Genomic DNA, 24,600 nt, shown 5'->3' on the forward strand with positions numbered 1-24,600 from the left:
ATGTAACAAAGCATTAAATCTAATTTTGATCAAGACAATTTCATATCAGACTGAAAGCTGTTATTCGAAGATGTGTAATAACATACCTGCATACTCTGGGTAACAAATCGTCAAAGGACTTCTCTTAATCTTCTCTTCAAATAAATCCTTTTTATTCAGGAATAGAATAATGGATGTGTCTGTAAACCATTTGTTGTTGCAAATGCTATCAAAAAGTTTCATGCTCTCATGCATTCGGTTCTGTGGAAACAAAATGCTATTGTTTGTACTGCACAGATACTTTGATCAGTTTAATCCTCATCTTAATTAAGCATCCAAGAAATGCCTGTAGCGAAGAAAAACACACCAAATAATTACTGGGCAATGTTAGTACATAAAAATATCACACTGAAAAGCTAGAACAAGTATTCCTCCACCTTATGTTTAGGTATTACGAGATCATTCAACTTTTAGGAGGTTTATTTTATTGCAGACTTCTGGAGAAGATTAGGTTGGTCCTCTTTATAAAATCAAGTTATGAAGGCGGGTTGGAAAGAGGAATGTGAATTCTCTGAACTAGCAGCACTGATTATTCTGCAAACTGATGCTTTACATTGGTCTGGTGTTTAATTTCAATTATTCAGCCAACAAAATGTCATTCATGGTTGATGGAGATATTTACCTCTATCAGCTTGAAAAGAGACTATGAAAACAATCTTGCAAAAGGTTAGTGTTTCCTTCTTTTAAATTATTTATGAATATCTAGTCAAAACCTGCTCAAGGTGATTACTGCAAGACCAGTTCTTACCACTGACTAATTGATCTGATAATTTAAGCGAGGTTCCAGAGCATTCACATCAGCTTACTTTTGCACATTTCATCTGGCATGAAATATTCTTACAAATTCAAACCAATCGGAATGCATTCTGATAAACTCTCTTTCATTTAAACTACATAGAATTTTTCTCATAAAATTCCACCCTATAAGTGTCCAGCTAGTGTGAAAATGGGAGAGTTGCAGATCCATTTTTTGGGTGAGTTTTTAACTTCCAATTTTGTGTATCAATGCATGTACAAATGGGCCAGACTGTTCCTAGCTACTAGAGGCAGTGAGTAGGGCTTAATTAGCCAGCCAGCTATTGTGCATGTGCAGACCTCTGTTGCTACACATAAAGTAAAGTTTATTAGTCACAAGGCAGGCTTACATTAACACTGCAATGAAGTTACTGTGAAATTCCCCCAGTTGGCAGTCCGGTGCCTGTTCAGGTCAATGCACCTAACCAGCACGTCTTTCAGAATATGGGGGGGAAACCGGAGCACCCGGAGGAAACCCATGCAGACACGGGGAGAACATGCAAACTTCACACAGACAGTGATCCAAGCTGGGAATCGAACCCAGGTCCCTGGCGCTTTGAAGCAGCAGTGCTAACCACTGTGCTGCCCCTGCAAACCTCTGTTTCCCCCCTCTGGGTGCTCCAGTTTCCTCCCACAGTCCAAAGATGTGCAGGTTAGGTGGACTGGCCATGCTAAGTTGCTCCTTTGTGTCCCAAGATGTGTTGATTAGATGGATAGCCATGGTAAGTGTGTGGAGTTACAGGCATAGAGCGGAGTAGTGGGCCTGGGAAAAATAGTCAGCGCAGTCCTGATGGGCTGAATGGCCTCCGACTGCCCTGTTGGGATTCTATGAACTCTACTAGTCCTGCTGTGTCTGGCCTTTATCTATAATCTTCCCCTGTGAAAATTGTATAAGGCCTACCAAAATCTGAGTAAAATACAAGTCGAGTATCCTTCATCCAAAACCTTTGGGACCAGTTATGTTTGGGTATTTAGATAATTTTCATGTCTTTTGTATATACGGTAGACCAAGGCCTACTTGCGTTACAATTGCCTAGACTATGGTCTACAAATACAGTGGAGCCTCATTATAACACGATGGTTAGGGTCCATAAAAGCAGGGTCGTGAAAAAAGCGGGATCGCACTAAATTTGCCAATTATTAGCAGAAAAAAAAGGGCCCAATGACACCATCATATTATACGCGAATTCGTGCTAAATCAGGGCTCCACTGTACTAGGTTGTTTCTCCATGTGCCAACTCTGCCATACCCTACTTCTTACCTGATACCATTCATCACACCTGTAATATTACATTGCTTTATTAACATACAAAGTAACTGCACAATTATTCCAAAAATGTTAAGTTTTCAGATGTGTTCGACTCTCAAACATGGGGATAAAGGATATTCGATCTATATTTTACACACTTGATCCTTTAATATACCCAAGTATTTACTCGCTTTTCTCCTTGCAACTTGTTCGAAAAAACTTTCTGGATTCTTCTGTTAGCATTGATTTATTTCTCTTGTTTATAATCTTTAAAGTATTTGGATTGTGTTCCTGCAAACCACCTTATTAAACTATTGTTGGTTGATCTTCCTATGATTTTCAAACCCTTAAATAGGTTTTCTTTCCTCACCTGTATAATAGTAAGAAATGCATTCCATTTTAAATCTAGCTTCCTCAGTCATAGCTCCAAAAGAAAATGCTTTTAAAGACTTGCAACACTACACTGTTTATCTTTAGACTATTTTTTAACTACGCAGTCCCATTTGCTGCTATAAGTTTTTACGTTCAGAATTTAACTGGTAGCTGTTCTAGGTTAGCCGTGCTCCATCAAAATAACTTGATGAAATTAATTTTTTTGACAGAATGTGGATCCAAATACTAAAATTCTTTATATTTATGATCAATTTCATTCATCTTGAACATGACAATCTGGTGTGAAAATACAATAATTAAATTTTAGTATGTACTCAATTGCAGCAGGCAATTAATGAAACCCTGCAAGGACACAATCTTGGTCTATTTCTTTGCTGTCTGACAAACATAGAACCAGAACACACAATGTACGCACCATTTCTTCATCTTCGGCAAGCACAAGATCGTAATCACTTAATGCCACACAGAATATTATTGCAGTTACACCTTCAAAGCAATGAATCCATTTCTTCCGCTCTGATCGCTGTCCTCCTACGTCAAACATTCTAAAATGGACAGAAAGCAATTAAATTAACATTACGAACCATCCCCAGTCTTCTGAAAATGGCACAATAAATTAGGAATGTGTGAATAGGTTTTGACATAGTAACATGTTGCACAGATTTTATAATAAATGATTTAATAAAACGCACACACATACTATATATAGAGTATCATGCAGAATCTGGGCAATAGTTTTAAACTGTAGACATAAGCTTCTGCAGACATCCAGAATTCTCTGCAACAAACTGGCAACAAGTTATAACAATATTGAATGTGATACACCCACTCAAAGAATACAGCTGCATGTATTTTTAAAAATGCACGTGGTAGCCTCTGAGCATCCAACTTTTGGCAGAAACCCAAGGGCACGTTTTAAGGACATGACTCACATCAACTTTTCAAATCTATTCTACTTTCTCATATTTCCCATCAGTATTTACTGTTGAGAAAGGCATAGATGTTAGGGAGCTTGGGGAAATAAATAGTATTGAGGAGTGTACATATTACAGAGGAGGTGCTGGAAGTGTTAAAGCGCATTGAGTTAGATAAATCCCTGGGACCTGGCGAAATGCACCCCAGGATGTTGTGTGTGTGTGTGTGTGTGTGTGTGTGTGTGTGTGTGTCCCCTAGCAGAGATGTTGGAATCAGCAATAGTCACAGGTGAGGTGCCTGAAGATTGGAGGGTGGCAAATGTTGTACTTTTGTTTAAGAAGGGTTGCAGGGAAAAGCCTGGGAACTACAGGCTGGTGAGCCTAATGTCTGTAATGGGTAAGTTGTTAGAAGGTATTCTGAGACACAATTTGCTTGAGTTTTTTGAAGGGGTAACCAAGAAGGTAGATGAGGGCAATGTAGTCAACGGTGTCTACATGGACTATAGCAAGGCCTTTGACAAGGTACCGCATGGTAGGTTGTTGCAGAAGGTTAAATCTCACGGGATCCAGGGTGAGGTAGCCAAATGGATACAAAATTGGCTCGATGACAGAAGGCAGAGGGTGGCTGTAGAAGGTTGTTTTTCAAACTGGAGACCTGTGACTAGTGGTGTGCCTCAGAGATTGGTGCTGGGTTCACCGTTATTTGTCATTTATATTAATGATTTGGATGAGAATTTAAGAGGCATGGTTAGTAAGTTTGCCGATGACACCAAGATTGGTGGCATAGTGGACAGTGAAGGTGGTTAAGGATTGCAAGGATCAATTGGGCCAGTGGGCTGATGAATGGCAGATGGGAGTTTAATTTAGATAAATGGTAGGTGATGCAGTTTGGTCGATCGGACCAGGGCAGGACTTACTCGGTTAACAGTAGGGTGATGGGGAGAGTTAAAGAACAAAGAGATCTAGGGGTACAGGTTCATAGCTCCTTGATAGTGGAGTCACAGATGACAGGGTGGTGAAGGCAGCATTCGGCATGCTTGGTTTCATTGGTCAGAACATTGAATACAAGAGTTGGGACGTCTTGAAGTTGTACAAGACATTGATAAGGCCACACTTGGAATACTGTGTACAGTTCTGGTCACCCTATTCCGGAAAGATTATTAAACAAGAAAGAGTGCAGAAAAGATTTACTAGGATGCTACTGGGACTCGTTGGTTTCAGTTATAAGGAGAGGCTGGATAGACTGGGACTTTTTTCTCCGGAGCGTAGGAGGCTTAGGGGTGATCTTATAGAGACCTATAAAATAATGAGGGGCATAGATCAGCTAGATAGTCAACAACTTTTCCCAAATTGAGGGGAGTCTAAAACTAGAGGGCATAGGTTTAAGGTGAGATACACAATAGGGTCCAGAGGGGCAATTTTTTTCACAGAAGGGGGGTGAGTGTCTGGAACGAGCTACCAGAGGTAGTAGTAGAGGCGGGTACAATTTTGTCTTTTTAAAAACATTGAGACAGTTACATAGGTAATATTGGTATAGAGGGATATGGGCCAAATGCAGGCAATTGGGACTAGCTTAATGGTAAAACTGAGCCGCATGGACAAGTTGGGCCAAAGGGCCTGCTTCAATGCTGTAAACCTTTACAACTTTACTGTAACTCATTGCTGTAGCTGTATATAATGTGCATGTATACTAGTAGAGCATTAAGGTATGCTTGGTATGTATAGTATAGATAAGCTTGGGTCCACAAAGTTGAATAAATTGAGTTTTAAAAGGAAAACTCTAATATACAACCAAAAATGTTTATCACAGATGCAACCAAAGGACATCCTAGAGATTTCTCAGCAACCCACCCAGGCATCAGTTTTGTTACAACCAGCCCCTGGACAAAGTCCCCTAATTTGTTAACTCCTCGAATGGGACCCCAATTTTGTTATGCTCCTGGGTGAGGAAAAATTAGCTGGCTCCCCTTCATTATTAACTCTCCTCCATGGCTGTCACAACAAGATTAGTTTAAAAGGATCCCTTCCCCCAGTCCAAATGTTTATTTTACTTTTTAGAAGGAGCCAATTTAACCAGGCTTTCTTGAGTCAAAGAAAGACTAAGTTTATTAGTTATTAAAACTCGAAATAATAATAAAATGCAACACAGATCAGGAATGAGAAGTTTCAAGTTTAGATATAAACTATCAGTCCTCAGCTTGTCCATAAATGGCAATATGTTGCAGCCATTACATCGTTTGTGTCAGTTCTGCTGGACTCACCCAAACAAATAAATCTGGTCTGCAGCTAGCTTTTTGACCCTGTCCCGTGTATTCCTGAAAGAGAAGTCTTGTGTCCAAAGTTCATGTTCTTTCTTTCAACACAAAACATTTCCACATTCTAAGATACAAATCAACAGGAGATAGGTTTTGGATGTCTGTCACAGGAATCAGTCTCTATTGCCTCCGCAACCACGAGGTTAAAGTTCAGTCTTTTGTATTTTTTCTATCTCCTTTTCAAACCTCTGCTTGAAGAAGTCCTTGACACTTTTCAGACTCGACATTCCATGTTATCTCGGGGCTAGTCAGTCAACTATAATCCACAGAGTTTTCTAGAAGGTGGTCCCTTTACATTCTCAGCCATCTTTGACTCTGTGTCTTTGCTTGTATTTCTTTTAAAAAACATGCCTCCCTTAAAGTTCAATATGCCTACAAGTAATTCAGGACTGTAATGCATGTTCGTGACAATATCCATACATAAATTCCCTACAATGCAGAAGAGGCCATTCAGCCCATCAAATTTGCACCAACTCTAGTAACAAGTATGGTAGCACCTTTGCTCTGTTACAATTTCAGTAAGAAGTCTCACAACACCAGGTTAAAGTCCAACAGGTTTATTTGGTAGCAAATACCATAAGCTTTCGGAGCGTGCTGCTCCTTCGTCAGATGGAGTGGTCTCTGTTCTCCAACAGTGCACAGACACAGAAATCAAGTTACAGAATACTAATTAGAATGCAAATCTCTACAGCCAGCCAGGTCTTAAAAGGTACAGATAACGTGGTTGGAGGGAACATTAAACACAGGTTAAAGAGATGTGTATTGTCTCCAGACAGAACAGCTGGTGAGATTATGCAAAACCAGGGGCAAGCTGTGGGGGTTACTGATAATGTGACATAAATCCAACATCCCGGTTTAGGCCGTCCTCATGTGTGCGGAACTTGGCTATCAGTTTCTGCTCAGCGACTCTGCGCTGTCGTGTGTCGTGAAGGCCGCCTTGGAGAATGCTTGCCTGAAGATCCAAGGCTGAATGCCCGTGACTGCTGAAGTGCTCCCCCACAGGAAGAGAACAGTCTTGCCTGGTGATTGTCGAGCGGTGTTCATTCATCCGTTGCCGTAGCGTCTGCATGGTTTCCCCAATGTACCATGCCTCGGGACATCCTTTCCTGCAGCGTATCAGGTAGACAACGTTGGCCGAGTTGCAAGAGTATGTACCGTGTACCTGGTAGATGGTGTTCTCATGTGAGATGATGGCATCCGTGTCGATGATCCGGCACGTCTTGCAAAGGTTGCTGTGGCAGGGTTGTGTGGTGTCATGGTCACTGTTCTCCTGAAGGCTGGGTAGTTTGCTGCGGACAATGGTCTGTTTGAGGTTGCGTGGTCATGGAGCAGTTGAACCAGGAGCACTCCTCGTCACAATGGATGTCTCGGTACTCTACACCAGCATCCCCCACGATGATGGCATTGCTGCAACGGCCTCAGTACTCAATGCTGTCAACCGCCAGTTTCCAGATGCAATTTTACAACTCATCCGCTTCATCCTGGACCACAATATCTTCACCTTCAACAACCAGTTCTTCATCCAGACACACGGAACAGCCATGGGGACAAAATTCGCACCTCAATATGCCAACATCTTCATGCACAGGTTCGAACAAGACTTCTTCACCGCACAGGACCTTCAACCGATGCTATACACTAGATACATCGATGACATTTTCTTCCTTTGGAGTCATGGTGAGCAATCACTGAAACAACTATATGATGACATCAACAAGTTCCATCCCACCATCAGACTCACCATGGACTACTCTCCAGGATCGGTTGCATTCTTGGTCACACGCATCTCCATTAAGGACGGTCGCCTCAGCACCTCACTATACCGCAAGCCCACGGATAACCTCATGATGCTCCACTTCTCCAGCTTCCACCCTAAACACGTAAAAGAAGCCATCCCCTACGGACAAGCCCTCCGAATACACAGGATCTGCTCGGATGAGGAGGATCGCAACAGACACCTCCAGACGCTGAAAGATGCCCTCATAAGAACAGGATATGGCACTCGACTCATCGATCAACAGTTCCGACGCGCCACAGCGAAAAACCGCACCGACCTCCTCAGAAGACAAACACGGGACACGGTGGACAGAGTACCCTTCGTCGTCCAGTACTTCCCCGGAGCGGAGAAGCTACGGCATCTCCTCCAGAGCCTTCAACATGTCATTGATGAAGACGAACATCTCGCCAAGGCCATCCCCACACCCCCACTTCTTGCCTTCAAACAACCACGCAACCTCAAACAGACCATTGTCCGCAGCAAACTACCCAGCAACAGTGACCATGACACCACACAAACCTGCCACAGCAACCTCTGCAAGACGTGCCGGATCATCGACATGGATGCCATCATCTCACGTGAGAACACCATCTACCAGGTACACGGTACATACTCTTGCAACTCGGCCAACGTTGTCTACCTGATACGCTGCAGGAAAGGATGTCCCGAGGCATGGTACATTGGGGAAACCATGCAGACGCTACGACAACGGATGAATGAACACCGCTCGACAATCACCAGGCAAGACTGTTCTCTTCCTGTGGGGGAGCACTTCAGCAGTCACGGGCATTCAGCCTTGGATCTTCAGGCAAGCGTTCTCCAAGGCGGCCTTCACGACACACGACAGCGCAGAGTCGCTGAGCAGAAACTGATAGCCAAGTTCCGCACACATGAGGACGGCCTAAACCGGGATGTTGGATTTATGTCACATTATCAGTAACCCCCACAGCTTGCCCCTGGTTTTGCATAATCTCACCAGCTGTTCTGTCTGGAGACAATACACATCTCTTTAACCTGTGTTTAATGTTCCCTCCAACCACATTATCTGTACCTTTTAGGACCTGGCTGGCTGTAGAGATTTGCATTCTAATTAGTATTCTGTAACTTGATTTCTGTGTCTGTGCACTGTTGGAGAACAGAGACCACTCCATCTGACGAAGGAGCAGCACGCTCCGAAAGCTTATGGTATTTGCTACCAAATAAACCTGTTGGACTTTAACCTGGTGTTGAGAGACTTCTTACTGTGCTTACCCCAGTCCAATGCCGGCATCTCCACATCATGTTACAATTTCCACAGGTGCTAGCTTACAAAGCACACTGGAGCCCAAAAAGAAATAATTTCATATCAGAAGGCAATAATTTTCAGATAGCAAGGCTGTTTTGGTTGAAATGCAAATCAGATAGATTTCTTTCAGAAATCAATTTTGGCATTCAGTACCTGAGCAATTTGAGGCAGGAAATAGAATAGGGAAAAAAATGCTGACATATAGTTCCTTAGTTCTCCATCATAGGGTTTTCTTCATGCCATTTCTGGGTCTGCTAGTCAACAAATCTATTATCAATGCATCATGTAGAAAGAAAACTATTCAGGCCATTATTTGAATTGCTATGTTACCTTGAAAGCAGTTGTACTGTTCCTGAACATGGACATGGCTACTGGGATTCAGTATTTCATGAGTCAAGAATGTGCACAAATAGCACACCTACCCTGCCATTCTCTCTAACTTCGAGAACCAATACAATAACAGCCAAAGACAATGTGGTTAGAATGCCCTATTCTGTTTGTTCTTTCCAAACTTTTCACTGTATCTTGGTACATGGTAAAATAGTAAATCAAATCAAAAAATAATTTTACTTCTCCTTTGCTGCTTTCTCTTAATCTGCTCCCTTTCCCCTCATTTCTAGATTTGAGACTAGTTCATGTTATTTCCTTCTCCGTTATTCCCTCAAGTTTTTCTCTACTCATTTAGAACATAGAAAAAATACAGCACAAACAGGCCCTTTGGCCCACAAGTTGCACCAGTCATGTCCTGACCTACCTAGGCTTATATATTGGCTTACCTATAACCCTCAATCCTATTAAGTCCCATGTACTCATCCAGAAGTCTCTTAAAAGACCCTATCGAGTTTGCCTCCGCCACCACTGACGGCAGCCGATTCCACTCACCCACCACCCTCAGTGAAAAACTTACCCCAGACATCTCCTCTGTACCTACTCCCCAGCACTTTAAACCTGTGTCCTCTCGTAGCAGCCATTTCAGTGCTGGGAAAAAGCCTCCGAGAATCCACCCGATCTATACCTCTCAACATCTTGTACACCTCTATCAGGTCACCTCTCCAAGGAGAAAAGACCGAGCTCCCTCAGCCTATCCTCATAAGGCATGCCAACCAATCCAGGCAACGTCCTTGTAAATCTTCTCTGCACCCTTTCAATCATTTCCACATCCCTCCTGTAATGAGGCGACCAGAACTGAGCACAGTACTCCAAGTGGGGTCTGACGAGGGTCTTATAAAGCTGCATCATTATGTCCTGACTCCTAAACTCAATCCCTCGATTGATGAAGGCCAGCACACCATACGCCTTCTTAACAACCTCCTCTACCTGCGAGGCCGATTTAAGAGTCCTATAGACCCGGACCCCAAGGTCCTTCTGATCCTCTACACTGCTAAGAGTCTTACCCTTGGTATTATACTCCATCTCATTTGACCTGCCAAAATGGACCACTACACATTTATCCTGGTTGAAGTCCATCTGCCACTTCTCCGCACTGTCTTGCATCCTATCTATGTCACGCTGCAGCTTCTGACATCCCTCCAACCTATCCACAACACCACCAACCTTCGTGTCGTCAGCAAACTTACCAACCCATCCCTCCACTTCCTCATCCAGGTCACTTATGAAAATGACGAACAGCAAGGGTCCCAGAACAGATCCCTGGGGCACTCCACTGGTGACTGACCTCCATTCAGAAAAAGACCCATCTACAACCACTCTCTGCCTTCTGCAGGCAAGCTAGTTCTGAATCCACAAGGCAACAGCCCCTTGGATCCCATGCCCCCTCACTTTCTCGAGAAGTCTTGCATGGGGGACCTTATCGAACACCTTGCTGAAGTCCATGTAAACCACATCTACCGCTTTTCCTTCGTCAATGTGTTGAGTCACATTTTCAAAGAACTCCACCAGGCTCGTAAGGCACGATTTGCCTTTGACAAAGCCGTGCTGACTACTTTTGAGCATACTAAACTTCTCTAAATGTTCATAAATCCCGTCCCTCAGGATCTTCTCCATCAACTTACCAACCACTGAGGTTAGACTCACCGGTCGATAATTTCCTGGGCTATCCCTATTCCCTGTCTTGAATATAGGAACCACATCCGCAATTCTCCAATCCTCCAGAACCTCGCCCATCTTTCACTGGTTAGAGGCAGATCTTTGGGCACACACCAATGGGGTCAGAGATGAGAAAATGAAATTGCTTCACGATTCCAGGAATTTGCAGTGCAAATATTACTGATCGATGAGGTAAAAACTCCAATCATTCTCACTTGCCACAAAATGTCCTCTTGCAATAATTTATGGTCATGTTAGAGATCAAGATTTTCCAAAATTGATTCTTAGTCCAATTGGATCGCAATCTTCAGGAATTTATGGTTCTGGGAAAGATGCTTAAATACATCATGTAAAATTACAAATAGTACATATTGGATGATTAAGAATCATTATTACTTACTTAAAATACAGTTCTTTGAAGGTAAAGTGTGTCTCCACTATGCCTGTAGTTTTCACTCTGGTCCTCAAAACATCTTGTTGGGTTGGGATGTAGCCTTGTAAGGATATTCTATCCAAATCATTCAAATAACTAAAGGAAATAATTTACAATGAATGAATTTGATGACTATACACGATTAAATCCAATTCATTTCCGAGGAGCAGTCTGATGATCTCTGCACTTTCAAACATCTCTCAATGGACATTTGGAATAATTTAATCAGTTTGATTGAAGAGTAAATATTGATGAAATCAGGAGAAATGAGTTAGATGAGATCTGAGCTCAACAATGTAAGACATATATCACAAAATTGGTCATAATTTGGTACTGACTTGCCAGCTCAGATTAAAATGTTAGCTGTTGTAGGAATTGGAAAATTGACTTAAGGGAAGCACTTCTTAGGTGGGGAGTAAGATACCCTTGCTGCGGGGCAGGAATGCAAAATATCCATCTGGTATTACTGTGCTACTACCATGTGTTTCTAGGCAACTCATTGTACCAAATCTTTAAAAACTAATTTTACATTTAGGTTGGAATGATTCTGTGCACAATATCTTGCAAGGTTTACTCTAGCTATCCCTTGCAACGGCCATGACAGTTTCTAATATGAGAACTAGTGCTATTCAACACAAATGACCGCATGTCATAACTCCCCATTTGGAGCATGACAGCTCACTTATCAATAGAATCATTGAAATCAAAATGGAAGAGGTGGCACTCGGGAAAACAGGAGAAAGAGAAAGCATTAGTTTCGTCAACATTAAGAGCATTCAAATGGTTATTGGATAAACATATGGATGATATTGGAATAGTGTAGATTAGAGGGGCTTTAGATTGGTTTTACTGGTCGGCGCAACATTGAGGGCCGAAGGGCCTGTACTGCGCCGTAATGTTCTATGTTAGTGAATATCTAGGTTTGAATACCAATCTTAAATTTAAACAGGTTTATTAGTTAATGAGCTGGTTCATTCAATCAACACTTCAATCAAAACAGGTAGTGCCATCATGTGCTTCCTGTCAAATCCATGAAAATCAACAAAGATTCATGTGATTGTTTATGCAAAGCCACTTCAGAGAAATTGATTTGCCGAGACTGTCCTTGCTTGCCCCATTTATAGCTTTCTGGCTGACTACCTTCCTTCAGAGTGAGAAAGATTGATACAAGGCAAGTATTTGGCTGGGATGCAGGCATATAAAATAGTTGCAACAGCAGCAGTTGCCACCACCACTAACATGAGTGCCAGTGAAAAATGTTGAGATAACATTGATAAGCACCAGTCTCATTTACCTCAGACACAATCTCATTTACCTTGCAGCATTACTACTGGAGACAGCTGTTACTAGTGCTGATGCCACGAGTAATACAGTATCAGATTAGCATTGGTAAAATACTAATGTTTCCAAAAACACGAACTGGAATGAAAATGGTCCTTGTACGTCAACAGACAATTGCTAAGCAATAACTGCATTAATCCCTCCAAAAATTCAGATGTCAGACATGCAAAGGTCTTGGGTTCTTCAGCAAACTAACCAAAATCAATCTCTAAAGTAGAGAACAGCTTTCCTATATATCGACGTTGGAGTCAATTTGACTCAGTTGGCAACCTCCCTGTCTCTGGAGTTAGATAGTTATTTATATAGCATCATTTATATAGCATCAGGGGCGGCACGGTAGCACAGTGGTTAGCACTGCTGCTTCACAGCTCCAGGGACCTGGGTTCGATTCCCGGCTTGGGTCACTGTCTGTGTGGAGTTTGCACATTCTCCTCATGTCTGCGTGGATTTCCTCCGGGTGCTCCGGTTTCCTCCCACAGTCCAAAGATGTGTGGGTTAGGTTGATTGGCCGTGCTAAAATTGCCCCTTATTGTTTTGAGATGGGTAGGTTCGAGGGATTAGCGGGTAAATATGTAGGGATATGGGAGTAGGGCCTGGGTGGGACTGTGGTCGGTGTAGACTCGATGGGCCGAATGGCCTCTTTCTACACTGTAGGGTTTCTATGATCTCTTCTATGATCATACAACCGGTTAAGGGTGTTCCAATAGTATTTTACATTGTGATTTTTTTTCTGACAGTCACTTATGTAACAAACACTGGATAGGCTAAAAAAAACCCATAAATTACAATGAACTGATTTATTTTTTTAATCAAGGAAAGAATATTGGTCAGGAAATTAGGGCGTGTTTGCAGCCAGGGGAGTGCCATGCAAAATAGATGAGATTGGGTAGCCGTGCATCTTTCCATCTACTTCTGACCCGGTCCCCATGCCCTTAGGCTTATTGACCCCCTTAGCTGTCCAATTTAGTGGCAAATTAAGAGCCTCAATATGCCTCCACTGCTGTAATAGTTGGGCAGTGGAAGCCAGAAGAGTGGGAAAGCCTTATTCTCATCAAAAAGGGCAACCATCCCCTCCCCCAACATTGTACCTCCACTTTCTGCCCCCCAGCCTGGCCTCCAAAAACCAACACCCTAATCCATGCCCCCCCCCACCCCCCGACAAGGGTACACAATCCCTCCTTGCCCAAGAAACCCTGGAGTCACTGCGACAGGTGTCCATAACACTCCATGAGCTTTCTTACAGTGCCCACTACCTCTTCTGACACTGCTGGGACTGCAAGAGCTATCGACCAGTCTGGCTGGCAGCTCTCATGGCTGGGACTTCCTTCCACTGAGGGGACGGATGTTCTACCCTCAGCCTGTTAAGGCCATTTGCAGTGTATTATATTTGCAGGGTGGCTTTTTTTTAAAAAAAGTTAGATGGATTGCAACCTGATTTTCCTTCCAGGGAGCACAGGCAATACACCTCCTGAATAATTCCACCCCTAATCGAAGCATATTTTGAATAAAATGTCAAAAATAAAAGCCCTAGCAAGCAGTCTTACTAAAGTTTCAAACATAGACTGTCAGCTGCACTAAACATCACAAGTAAAAAGGCAATGAGAATTTTGAACATTCTCCAGGTTGAGACAAATAATTCAAGACTATTCTAGCTGTATTAAAGCTTAGCAAAGGTGATTACAGTGATTCAATCTATAGTGTGCAGAAAATCAACACCAAAAGGAGACACAGAGGCTACTTACTCACTTTAATGTAATAATGCATTGCATAAACACAAGGACATATGAAATAGGAGAATAGGGCCCTTCAGGACTGTACTGCCAATACTCCACAAACCTTGGTTCCCTAAGCCACCAAAGCTCTGCTCATCTCAGCCCTAATTTCAAAGATTCCCAACCCTTTGGATGAAGAGATTTTTCCTCATCTGAGTCATAAATGATCAGCCCCTTATCCTGAAACAGTGCCCCTTATTCTAAATGCTCCAGCCAGGAGAAACAACTTCTCAATCTCTCTTGACGAAGGGTCATCCAGACTCGAAACTTTAGTTCTATTCTCTCTCCACAAATGCTGTCAGACCTGCTGAGATTTCCCAGCATTTTGCTTTTGTTTCAGATTTCTGCATCCACAATATTTTTTTTTCACAATACCATCCTGTCAAGCCCCATGAATAGCTTGAATGTTTCAGTGAAATCATCCCCCTTTCTTCTAAGAATATAGATGCATTTTACTCACTCTTCATAGGACAACCTGAACCATCACTATACTGCCTCCAGTGCGAGTATTTCCTCCCTTAAACATGGAGACCCAACACAATATTTCAGGTATGGTTCCAGCAAAGCCCTGTAGCAAGACATCTTTATTCTTGTACTCCAATCATCTTACAAAAAAGACCAAAAAGCCATTTGCCTTCCTAATCGTTTGCTGTACCTACATGCTAAAGTTTTGTGGTCCTTGTACAAATGCACCCAAAAAGTCTCTCAGAATACAAATACGTTTTTGTCTTTAAAAATATTTTATTAAAATTAAGAATCACCTCAGTCGCACAAATTATACTCCATCTGCAACCTATTGCCCATTCACTTATCCTGTCTTTATCTCTTTGCAGCCACATGCTCCACAGCTTACATTTCCACCTAGCTTTGAATTGCCAGCAAATTTAGATCCTTTACTCTTTGTCCAAATCATTAATATTGATTATAAATAGCTGAGGCCGCAGAACAGACCCTTGCAGTACTCCACTAGTCACAGCCTGCCAACTTAATAATGCCCCATTTCTCCCCACTCTCTGCTCCTGTCCATTAACGAATCTTCTATCCATGTTAGTACATCACCTCCAACTCCATGAGCCTTTTGTGTGGCACCTTATTAAATGTCTTTTGGAAATCCAAGTGCACTATATCTAATGGTTGCCCTTTTTCTCCCAATTATCTAGCTACATTCTCAAATAACTTATTTTTAAAAATGCATTGTGAAGACATCCTTAAAAATAGATTCTAGCAATTTCCCAATGACTGATGTCACGCTGACTGGCCTGTCATTCCCAGTTTCTCTTTTCCCTCCTTTCCTGAAAATCAGTGTTACATTTGTTAACATCCAATCGGGAAGTTAGGGCTGTTCCAGAAACAGGGAATGGTGGAAAATCATATCCAGCACATTCAGCAGCTAACTCTGTTAGAATCCCAGGTAGGTCATCAAATCCTGGGAATTTTTCATATTTTAATCACCCGAGTTCCCTTTGCATTTCCTCATTCCCTATGATCATCTTGTTGTCTCTTCTTCCAAGCAGCCAAAGTTTACTTGAGCTACCCTCTTCATTTTTATATAGTTACAATAGCTCTTACAATGTGTTTTGCTTTCCTGGTGAGTATACTCTCACTTCTATTTCTTCATTTTTGAGCTTCTTCATGGCACTTCTAAAACACACCTAGGCCTCAGACTTACCATTTCTTGCAACAACATAAGTCTCTTCTTGAATTTATTATCCTCAACGTCCTTCATAAACTCTTTTTCGTAAAGTGTGTGTTTTTTAAAGGAATATATTTTTGTTCAACATTTTGGATTGTTCCTTTAAATGTTGACTTACTGGCCATTCACTTTTAGTCTATTAATTAAGTGAAGTTTAGCCAGCTTTCCTGCATCCCTTTAAGTTCATGATTCTTGTTTGTGATTGGAGTACATCATTATCAACGTGAAATGCAATTAAACAGCAAGTCTTTGCTTGACGTTGATTCATTCAACATTATTTCACTGCAATGTTGTCAATACAGCAGTAGCAGCGTATCTATTTAATGTTGCCAGTTTCATTTTTAAGTGGTTTGCCACAAAACTTCCTCTTCAGTGGTGTGCCTGTGCATAAAATCTTTCCTGCGGCACTTTTGCCCTCACCTCCAGACCCCCCCCACATCTGCTACTGACTCCTGATATTGCTTTCCAGCATACCTCCACCCCATGTTGCTCTCTGGCCTGCCTCAATCTGATTTTGCTCTCTGGCCTGTCTCAATCACCTACTCCCTAACCTTGCTCTCTGGCTTATTTCCCCGCTGGTTTTGCCTCTCACCCTCTGTTCTTACAAGAGTATGTTTTCAGCTACTTTGCTCCTGGTTCCGGTTCTGAACTGAAGCTCCTGCGCGCCATTTAGTGACTGATATTAGTTGGTGCAGGATTCCAGCGACTTCTGTCATGGTCAATCTAAAATGACTGAGGCGAGTGTAATTTTCTTTAGATTATGTTATGCATGGTGTTTCTTTTATATTTGATTAATTATTTTAGTTTTCAAGTTATTTCAACCAGGAATTTACAACGCTACAGTATTTCAACTTGTATATTGTTGAAGCAAATGTCCAAAGGAACCTAACTCTGGCTTTAACATCGATACCCAAGGGAACGCATAATTTACTTAATTGTTTCATTTGGTCATGATTTTCAGAAAGACAACTTTAATTGAGGTTTCACTGTATTACAACCACTATTTCAGTGGCTCTTTTACAATGACATTACTAATTAACCCTGCTTCATTGCACAATACCAGATCATAGAATCCCAACAGTGCAGAAGCCCATCAAGTCTGCACTGACTCTCTAACAGAGTATTCCACCCAGGCCCTATCCTGGTAGTCCAACGTACTTACCCTGCTAATTCCCCTAACCTACATTTTAGGACACAATCTGCACATCTTTGGACAGTGGGAGGAAACCCACGCAGACACAGGGTGAACGTGCAAACTCCACAGTTACCCAAGGCCGGAAATGAACCCAAGTCCCTCGTGCTGTGAGGCAGCAGTGCAAATCACTGTGCAGCCTCTAAATAGTTTTATCCTTAGTTGGTTCGACAACATATTCCTTGAGGATTTTGTCACGCTAGTACTCTACAAACTCATTTAAGACCACCTTTGCCAACTTGACTGGTCCAGTCCAAAAAGATTGATGTCCCCACAACTATTACATTATCTTTGTTACAAGCTCCAACATTTATTATTTAAAGGCTATAAACTGCTCCTACCAGCATTTTCTGACTCTTACTATTCTTAATCTCCACTCATAATGAGCTACTTCCTGATTTTCTGAACCAAGGCGTTTTCTCACTAATGTCCACATTATCCTTTATTATCAGAGCTATAGCACCTCTTTTTCATTCTGCTTGCCCTTTTGAAAGGTCGCGTACCCTGGAGTATTTATTTCCCAACCTAGGTCACCTTGTAACCATGGTTATATTTACATCTAAACCATTTCTCTCTATTTGTGTCACAAGTTCATCCATTTTATTGCAGATGCTCCATGCATTCAGATAAAGTGACTTCAATGTTTTTTTTAAATTATTTTCTGCGCGGATCTTACTCACTGATGCACTATTACCACTAAACTCTGTCGCTCCCTATCCCATTCAGCTTGCCTTGTACTACCAAAATAATTTTGGCATTAAAAACTATACGTACTATGATGCGGAGTCATTCAGCTGATATTCTCTGGATCTACCAAAACAAGCCTGAACACCATCATCCTGCCACAATCGTTTGATAACACCTGCAAGTTCCGTTGTCATGATCCCTTCCTCTGTGGTTCCTGCTAGGACAAACAACTGGCGGGCATCGTCCTACATATAAACAGAAGTGCTTTAGAAATTGAAAATTATATAAAAAGCTATAATACTGTAAATTTAAAACAGTAAGCGCACACTATTTTGCATCATTTACCGCACTGTTTCATATACCACATCTGCCTGGAAAAATATTTTTTGCCAAATTAAAATTAATTTACAATGCAGGCTAAGAATTAAAAATTGAATTCAATGTCAAAATAGTTAACAACTCAAATTGCAATAACCAGTTAACATGAGCCAGCATGACATGTAGGGCAACACGGTGGCATAGTGGTTAGCACTCCTGCCTCACAGCACCAAGGACCTATGTTCAATTCCCGGCTTGGGTCACTGTCAGTGTGGAGTTTGCACGTTCTCCCCGTGTCTGCGTGTGTTTCCTCCGGGTGCTCCGGTTTCCTCCCACAGTCCAAAGATTAGGTGCATTGGCCATGCTAAATTGCCCTTAATGTCCCGGAATGCGCAGGTTAGCGTAATTAGCGGAGTAAATATGTGGGATTATAGGGATCGGGCCTGGGTTGGATTGTTGTCGGTACAGACCGATGGGCCGAATGGCCTTTCTGCACTGTAGGTTCTATGATTTCTACGTTTAAAAATCCAAAAACACAAAGCTCCAATAGCAGTGTCCAGTAATCCCATTATATTCAACCTTCCTTCCGCTCTGATAATTGACAATAAATTACATATCTTATAAATTTAGAGAAGAGCAGAAGATGAAATGGTGTCATCTTGAACTTTGCCACGATTGCAACCAAGAATCAATTTTACTTTTAATTTTCAAAGCAGGTGATGGTCCATGTTAAGGATTAGAACATTCCGAGTATTATCAGCAAACATGTTCAGTACAAGAGCAATGCAGATCTGATGCAAGGTCTCTCTCTCTCCCCAGTGTCCTCAGATAGATTTCTAAAAGATTAAGTAATTTCTTTAAAATACATTGGGGAAAATTCAGAGCTGGTTTAAATTTGATTAGATTAACCAGCAATCTATAAAAAGAGGGCCAATCACAAAAGATTTTCCAACAATGCTCTTGACAACTTTTGTTACATTCATTAATCGTTTGCAGATCTTGCTCCAGAGTATTATCTGAATTTTAATTAAACTGAATTGGTTTGTAAAGTTACAATCTTTTTCATCTAATTCTTCTTTAAAAGAAGAAAATTATTGACGGGATGACTTAAATATCATCCATCAGCTCTAAAATAGTCAAATCCTTTTTCTATTTGACTTTCTGCCATAACAGGTCATCGGTAACCAAAGGATCATGTTGGTAGATATAAACAACATCGACATGTACTCACTGCTCTTGTTGGGTCTCCAAAATCAACCTTCAACCGTCCCATGGCCCTAATTATAGCAATGATGGACTGAATTGTATTGCTATAAACCACTGCTTTGTATTGTTTGCACTCTTCCTCAGAGTACCCATCCTCATGAATGATTCTGCAAGGGCACAGACAAAAGAATCATTAAAATTGAATTCCAGGAATGCAATGTCGAACTAAACTCAAACTTAGTACTAAAAGCAAACTGTATTTAATGTGAAACCACGTCCCACTGTGATTTAAAAAATCTTAAATCGGAGAAACTCTGAAAGTGCAATGTTCAACCTTCAGTGCTATAGTTTTCACTTCCTGAATTAGCTCATGATAAATGAAGGCAAAATTAAAGCCAAATATAAGGAGAGTTAAAAAGTGCTTTCATTATCAAGAACCGCTACAAGTCAGTAATGTGAAAACAGTCCTTTTTCTCCACAGTGACTCATTGTCTTGAATCCCCTTGCTCAACATACAAGCTCCAACAATATTAGCAAATAATTCCATTGGACATGGCATTGATTTGACTTCTTTTTCAGACCTGCAGTCTCATCTTGAAAAGTAGCATTGCCTTGCCAGCAGTGAAATGAATAAACTTGTACTGCACTGTGAGAGTTCACTGATATTCTATTGGACTCTTCCCTTGTCATGCAAAAACAATGACCACTGATGCATTTTGCAAAGGATTTCAATTGGAGCTGACACTTGAAAGGATCCAAATCCAAACTGAAGCAACTTTCCTCTCAAACAGCAGCTTTGCAATAAAAGTATGAGAATCTGAAACTATTGCCCTGCAGTAAATCCAGAGGTTTCTCTCAAGTCTCAAATTAATTTTCTTATTGTTTACTGCAATTTTGAATGGAAATTACTTCCAAAAGATGCATCTTGTCCAGTCAAAAATAATGTTTCTTAAACCCAAATAACCACAGATAATTTGTCCAGCAATCTAGTTATATACATAAAAGTAGGCAACACAAATAGAAAGTTTTTGCTTCCATCAGTAGTAAATAAAATGGCATAAAATCCAAAAATATTGATCTTGAAGCACATAATGGCAATCTGTACATTTTGGCAAGGGTCACCTTAGATTGAATCCAAACAGGTCTCAAGAGGCGCATCAATAAATTTCCCTTACCGATTATACACAAAAGGCAACTTACAGTAAACATTGGATAGTATCAAAATAAGTTAAAACAGTAAACTTAATTTTTTACATAGAAAATATTGCACTTTTTCCCACATTTGCTCTTCCAAATTGAAGGATGGAAAAATGTAGAGAGAATACAGAGCTTCTCAATTTAACATAGAGAAAGGTATCATGAAGTGAATGATGTGGCCACAATTCCATATCTAATCTAAAGATACAAAGCCCTACACTGAAGTGTGTATTTGCTTTTAAAATTCTCAAGCAAAAAACCAAGATCACAAACTATCAAAGATGTATAAGCTGTTTCAGACTCACTTCATTTGTTTCACAATGGTACTTTTCCCAGATTCTCCAGCACCTGCAAAGAAAAAGAAAATTGTAACTATCACATCTCTGAATTGCAAGAAGCGTACCTCATTAACATGGTTGCAACTAAACATGACACCAGAAAACCTTCAATGCTGCCATAATTGTGGATAATGGTGCATGTTTGTTTCAGAATATGTCCAATGGCACCATGAAAACATTGATTTGTCAAGGTGGCAATAATAGCAGCACTTAAAGAGTTAACATCGAGAATCATACAAAATAGCACTGGTATAATCCTATCATAAAGCTTAGGAAACAAAATATTTTACAATATGGTTAGCATGCATTTGCATATAAACTGTAAATATTCTGGAATTGTTGCTGTGTATAAGGCACCAGTGTTGTTGTTATAAGCAGCCAGGTTTTGCAGTTAGGGCCGAACAAACAGCACCAATTAGTTGTAAAACTTGTACTTGCCCATAGACTTCCTATAGCTTATGCGTTGGGAGTTCTTCTCAGCTATCAAGAAGCACAGTACTCTCTACGGGCATATTTGATGTCTGAAGAGGAAAAGTAACTGTATCTCATTGACCAGACTGAAGAATCTTTAATGAACAGTACAAGATTGAACCAGGAACTGCCAGATGGAGTATGTAATTCAATAAATCAAAGAGAGAAAGAACAAGCGATGAACAAGAAATAGTAAAAGTAATAGTAAAGTCGCAAATAAATCTTAAGAAATGGGACTTGACACATTTAATTTTCAGTGTTAGAGAGGTTCACTGGCTGTAATTAAAACATCATTGTGTAATTAAAAGTTTATGTAAACTGAAATGCACAAGCCCCAACTTTTTCCTGATATACCTATTGTGTAGATCAGGTTAAGTACAGCAACCTCACACTGTTTCATGTATTTCAATGGTCAGAAAAATTACGATTCTAATACCGCTATTGGACAAACCAGGCTCTTCGGACAGTAACTTCCTGAACTATACGCTTAACTCCACGGTGGTCTCTCAAGTTGCTATTAGTTTCTCAATTCCTTCTACCATGAAATCCAGTTCAAGTAGAGCATTCAAACATACTTGGAAACAATATAGGTTTTTGAAATGCAAATTTCACTAACATTTTTAATTTACACTTTTATCAAGCTACATGGGTGCTGTTCAGTTATGGTAATCAATGCAGTTAGTTGAATAACCATTAATAAATGACTTGTCACTTCCAAATACAGTAAGTCGTCTCAATACCAGGTTAAAGTCCAACTGGTTTATTTGGTAGCACGAGCTTTCAGAGCGTTGCTCCTTCATCAGGTGAGTCAATTTTTGTTTTGCGGATGGCCTCTTGGGGTTTATGGAAGAACTCCCGGAGCCTCATTCGCCTGATGAATTCCTCTGTGTCCACTGCGAGACTGATGGGGTCCATTTTGGTAGTGGGGCAGAAATTGAGCCACCGGCTGAGAACTTTGATTTCGTCTGGTTGAAGTGTGTAGTCCGACAAGTTGACAATGGACTTCCCTGCAGTGGTACTGTTTTCTACTGTGGTACCGGGGGAGGCTTGGTTGCTGCTGGTGGTGGTGATGCCGAGTTTCTCATGTTTCCTGTTCTTGGTGTGCATGTAGATGGCGTAGTTCCGTTGTCTCGTCTGCTTGGCAGTGTTTCGCAGCTGGTCTGCATCCTGAGCGCAAGTTGAGAATATGGACTCTATCTTGGTTTCCAGGTTGCGGCGTCTGCTGTAGAGCTGATGTATGAGATGGTTGAGTGGGAGAGAGGTGCGACAGCAAAGTCTCTCAGCGTGGTCTGTGTTATAGGCTAATCTGAGTGGGTTCGTGATCTGTAGTCCTTTCAGTGTCTTGTCTGCTTTCTTGCATTTTTGTAGAAACTTGATGTCTGTGTCGATATGCGCGATCTTCTTGGAGATCCTCTCCACTTTGAGCCAGCAGTTTGCGGTGTCGGCGGTAGCCATGATGTGGAGATGCCAGCATTGGACTGGGGTAGGCACAGTAAGAAGTCTCACAACACCAGGTTAAAGTCCAACAGGTTTGTATGGTAGCACGAGTTTTCGGAGCGCTGCCCCTTCATCAGGTGAGACTTCTTACTGTGCCTATCCCAGTCCAACACCAGCATCTCCACATCATGACTTCCAAATACATTACCATTCCATAATTTTTTTAGTATGAAGTGGAAAAACTTGCTAATGCAATTGCCATCACAAGAAAAACTACAAACCAAATCGATGTTGGGGTTGTGTGGGAATAGTAGTGTTGTGAGAAAAGGTAGCCAGTTGTTCGACTTTGTCCTAAATACAGATGATAATCATCAAGTTAGAACTCCTGCTTAGATAATGGACATAACCAATCATACTTTAATATTTTTAAGCAATACACAAGATTATAAATTCCTGTCTAGCCCCAAGTTCTAGAATTCCCTTCTAAGCCTTTCCAACCCTCCATTAAGCTATGGCACAATAGATAGCACTCAAGTCCCACTTAGATACTAACTAAAATACAGCAGTTAAGGAATTTCTTTGTGCTTAAGTGTTAAGAGCTGGTCAAGTAACTCTTACTAAACAGCAAAAGATTTTGTAAATCGCAATACTTGTCAGACCATTGATGGTTATGAATACAGCAAAGTCCTTTCTTCTAGTCACCTCCCCCAATATAAAAAGGAGACACTTTTAACTTGGATTGCTAGGATCTTTCAAACATTTATTCAATGTAGATGCTGCAGGGGCAAAATAAATTATGATTCCTTCATATTAAAGGTTATTGTAAACCACAATAAATCATGCTTAAGCGCTATCGTGCAACTGCACAAAGCTAATTTTTACATTGGGCTAAGACCTGAATTAGTGGTGCTGACTCCTGATACTGTGGTCTCACAGCTAGTTGCAAAATGAAAATGAAAATGAACTTGAAACGACAGCAGATTTTTTTTTTAAATTGGGATTTAACCAGATCCTGATGACTTTATTTTCAGAGTACAGGTGGCTGAATGGTACCACAAGCAAGGTCAAAAAATACCTCAGATACCTGAGGCCTGACAGGCAGTTTAGTTCATAAGTTTGGAACATACATTTTGGTCTGGTACCACATGGATTATAGTACCTTGCGCCCATAAAAAAGTGATCATGTTCAGCGTCATATATCACGCAATTACCTTTCTCATGAGTCTCTCAGAGGGATGAATTTATTCAACTACACGGACTAAGGAAAACTTCATGCTCAAGATCTTGGATATGCCCCAGCTAATACTCTGAATGTAATATAGATTAATTATCTGGCAAAGGAGCGCATAAAATTCCACCGTGACTTACATTTCAATGTAAATATACTTCAATTTGAAATCCAGGTCAGGGAATGACTAAAGGGAGTATACCAGTTACCGGCAGTAATACCACATACCAGAAATACATTTCTCGTCCCAAAGAAGTTGGAAATGTAAACCAGTAATAAAGAAAGTAATTATAGTTGGTGATGCTGTCCCATGACATACTTTTTGCAGAGCTTTAATCCAACAGAAAGGGGAAGGAAAGGTTAGAAATGACTTGGCAATTTAAAGTTCTGCCTTAAAAAAAATTATAATCACCTGACCGGCTGATGTGGAGACAGTCACCTTCTCTGCTAAGATGCCCCAGCAATGGCAAGAAA

The 24,600-nt window shown here is 41.0% G+C and overlaps 1 protein-coding gene across 1 annotated transcript in view; it reads right to left on the reverse strand.

Moving 5' to 3' along the window:
• The window catches only part of LOC144511800 (guanine nucleotide-binding protein G(i) subunit alpha-3-like), a 34,425-nt gene that overhangs the window by 3,522 nt on the left and 6,303 nt on the right, over positions 1 to 24,600 (reverse strand). Inside the window, exons 2-7 of the mRNA XM_078242135.1 lie at positions 20,958 to 21,000; positions 19,481 to 19,622; positions 18,019 to 18,176; positions 11,214 to 11,342; positions 2,892 to 3,021; positions 87 to 240 (exon numbers count right to left, since the gene is read on the reverse strand). Of these exons, the coding sequence (XP_078098261.1) occupies positions 87 to 240; positions 2,892 to 3,021; positions 11,214 to 11,342; positions 18,019 to 18,176; positions 19,481 to 19,622; positions 20,958 to 21,000 (756 nt within the window). The remainder of the gene's footprint in view (positions 1 to 86; positions 241 to 2,891; positions 3,022 to 11,213; positions 11,343 to 18,018; positions 18,177 to 19,480; positions 19,623 to 20,957; positions 21,001 to 24,600) is intronic.

This window comes from Mustelus asterias, chromosome 25 (genome assembly GCF_964213995.1).
Source record: "Mustelus asterias chromosome 25, sMusAst1.hap1.1, whole genome shotgun sequence".
Classification (NCBI taxonomy): domain Eukaryota; kingdom Metazoa; phylum Chordata; class Chondrichthyes; order Carcharhiniformes; family Triakidae; genus Mustelus; species Mustelus asterias.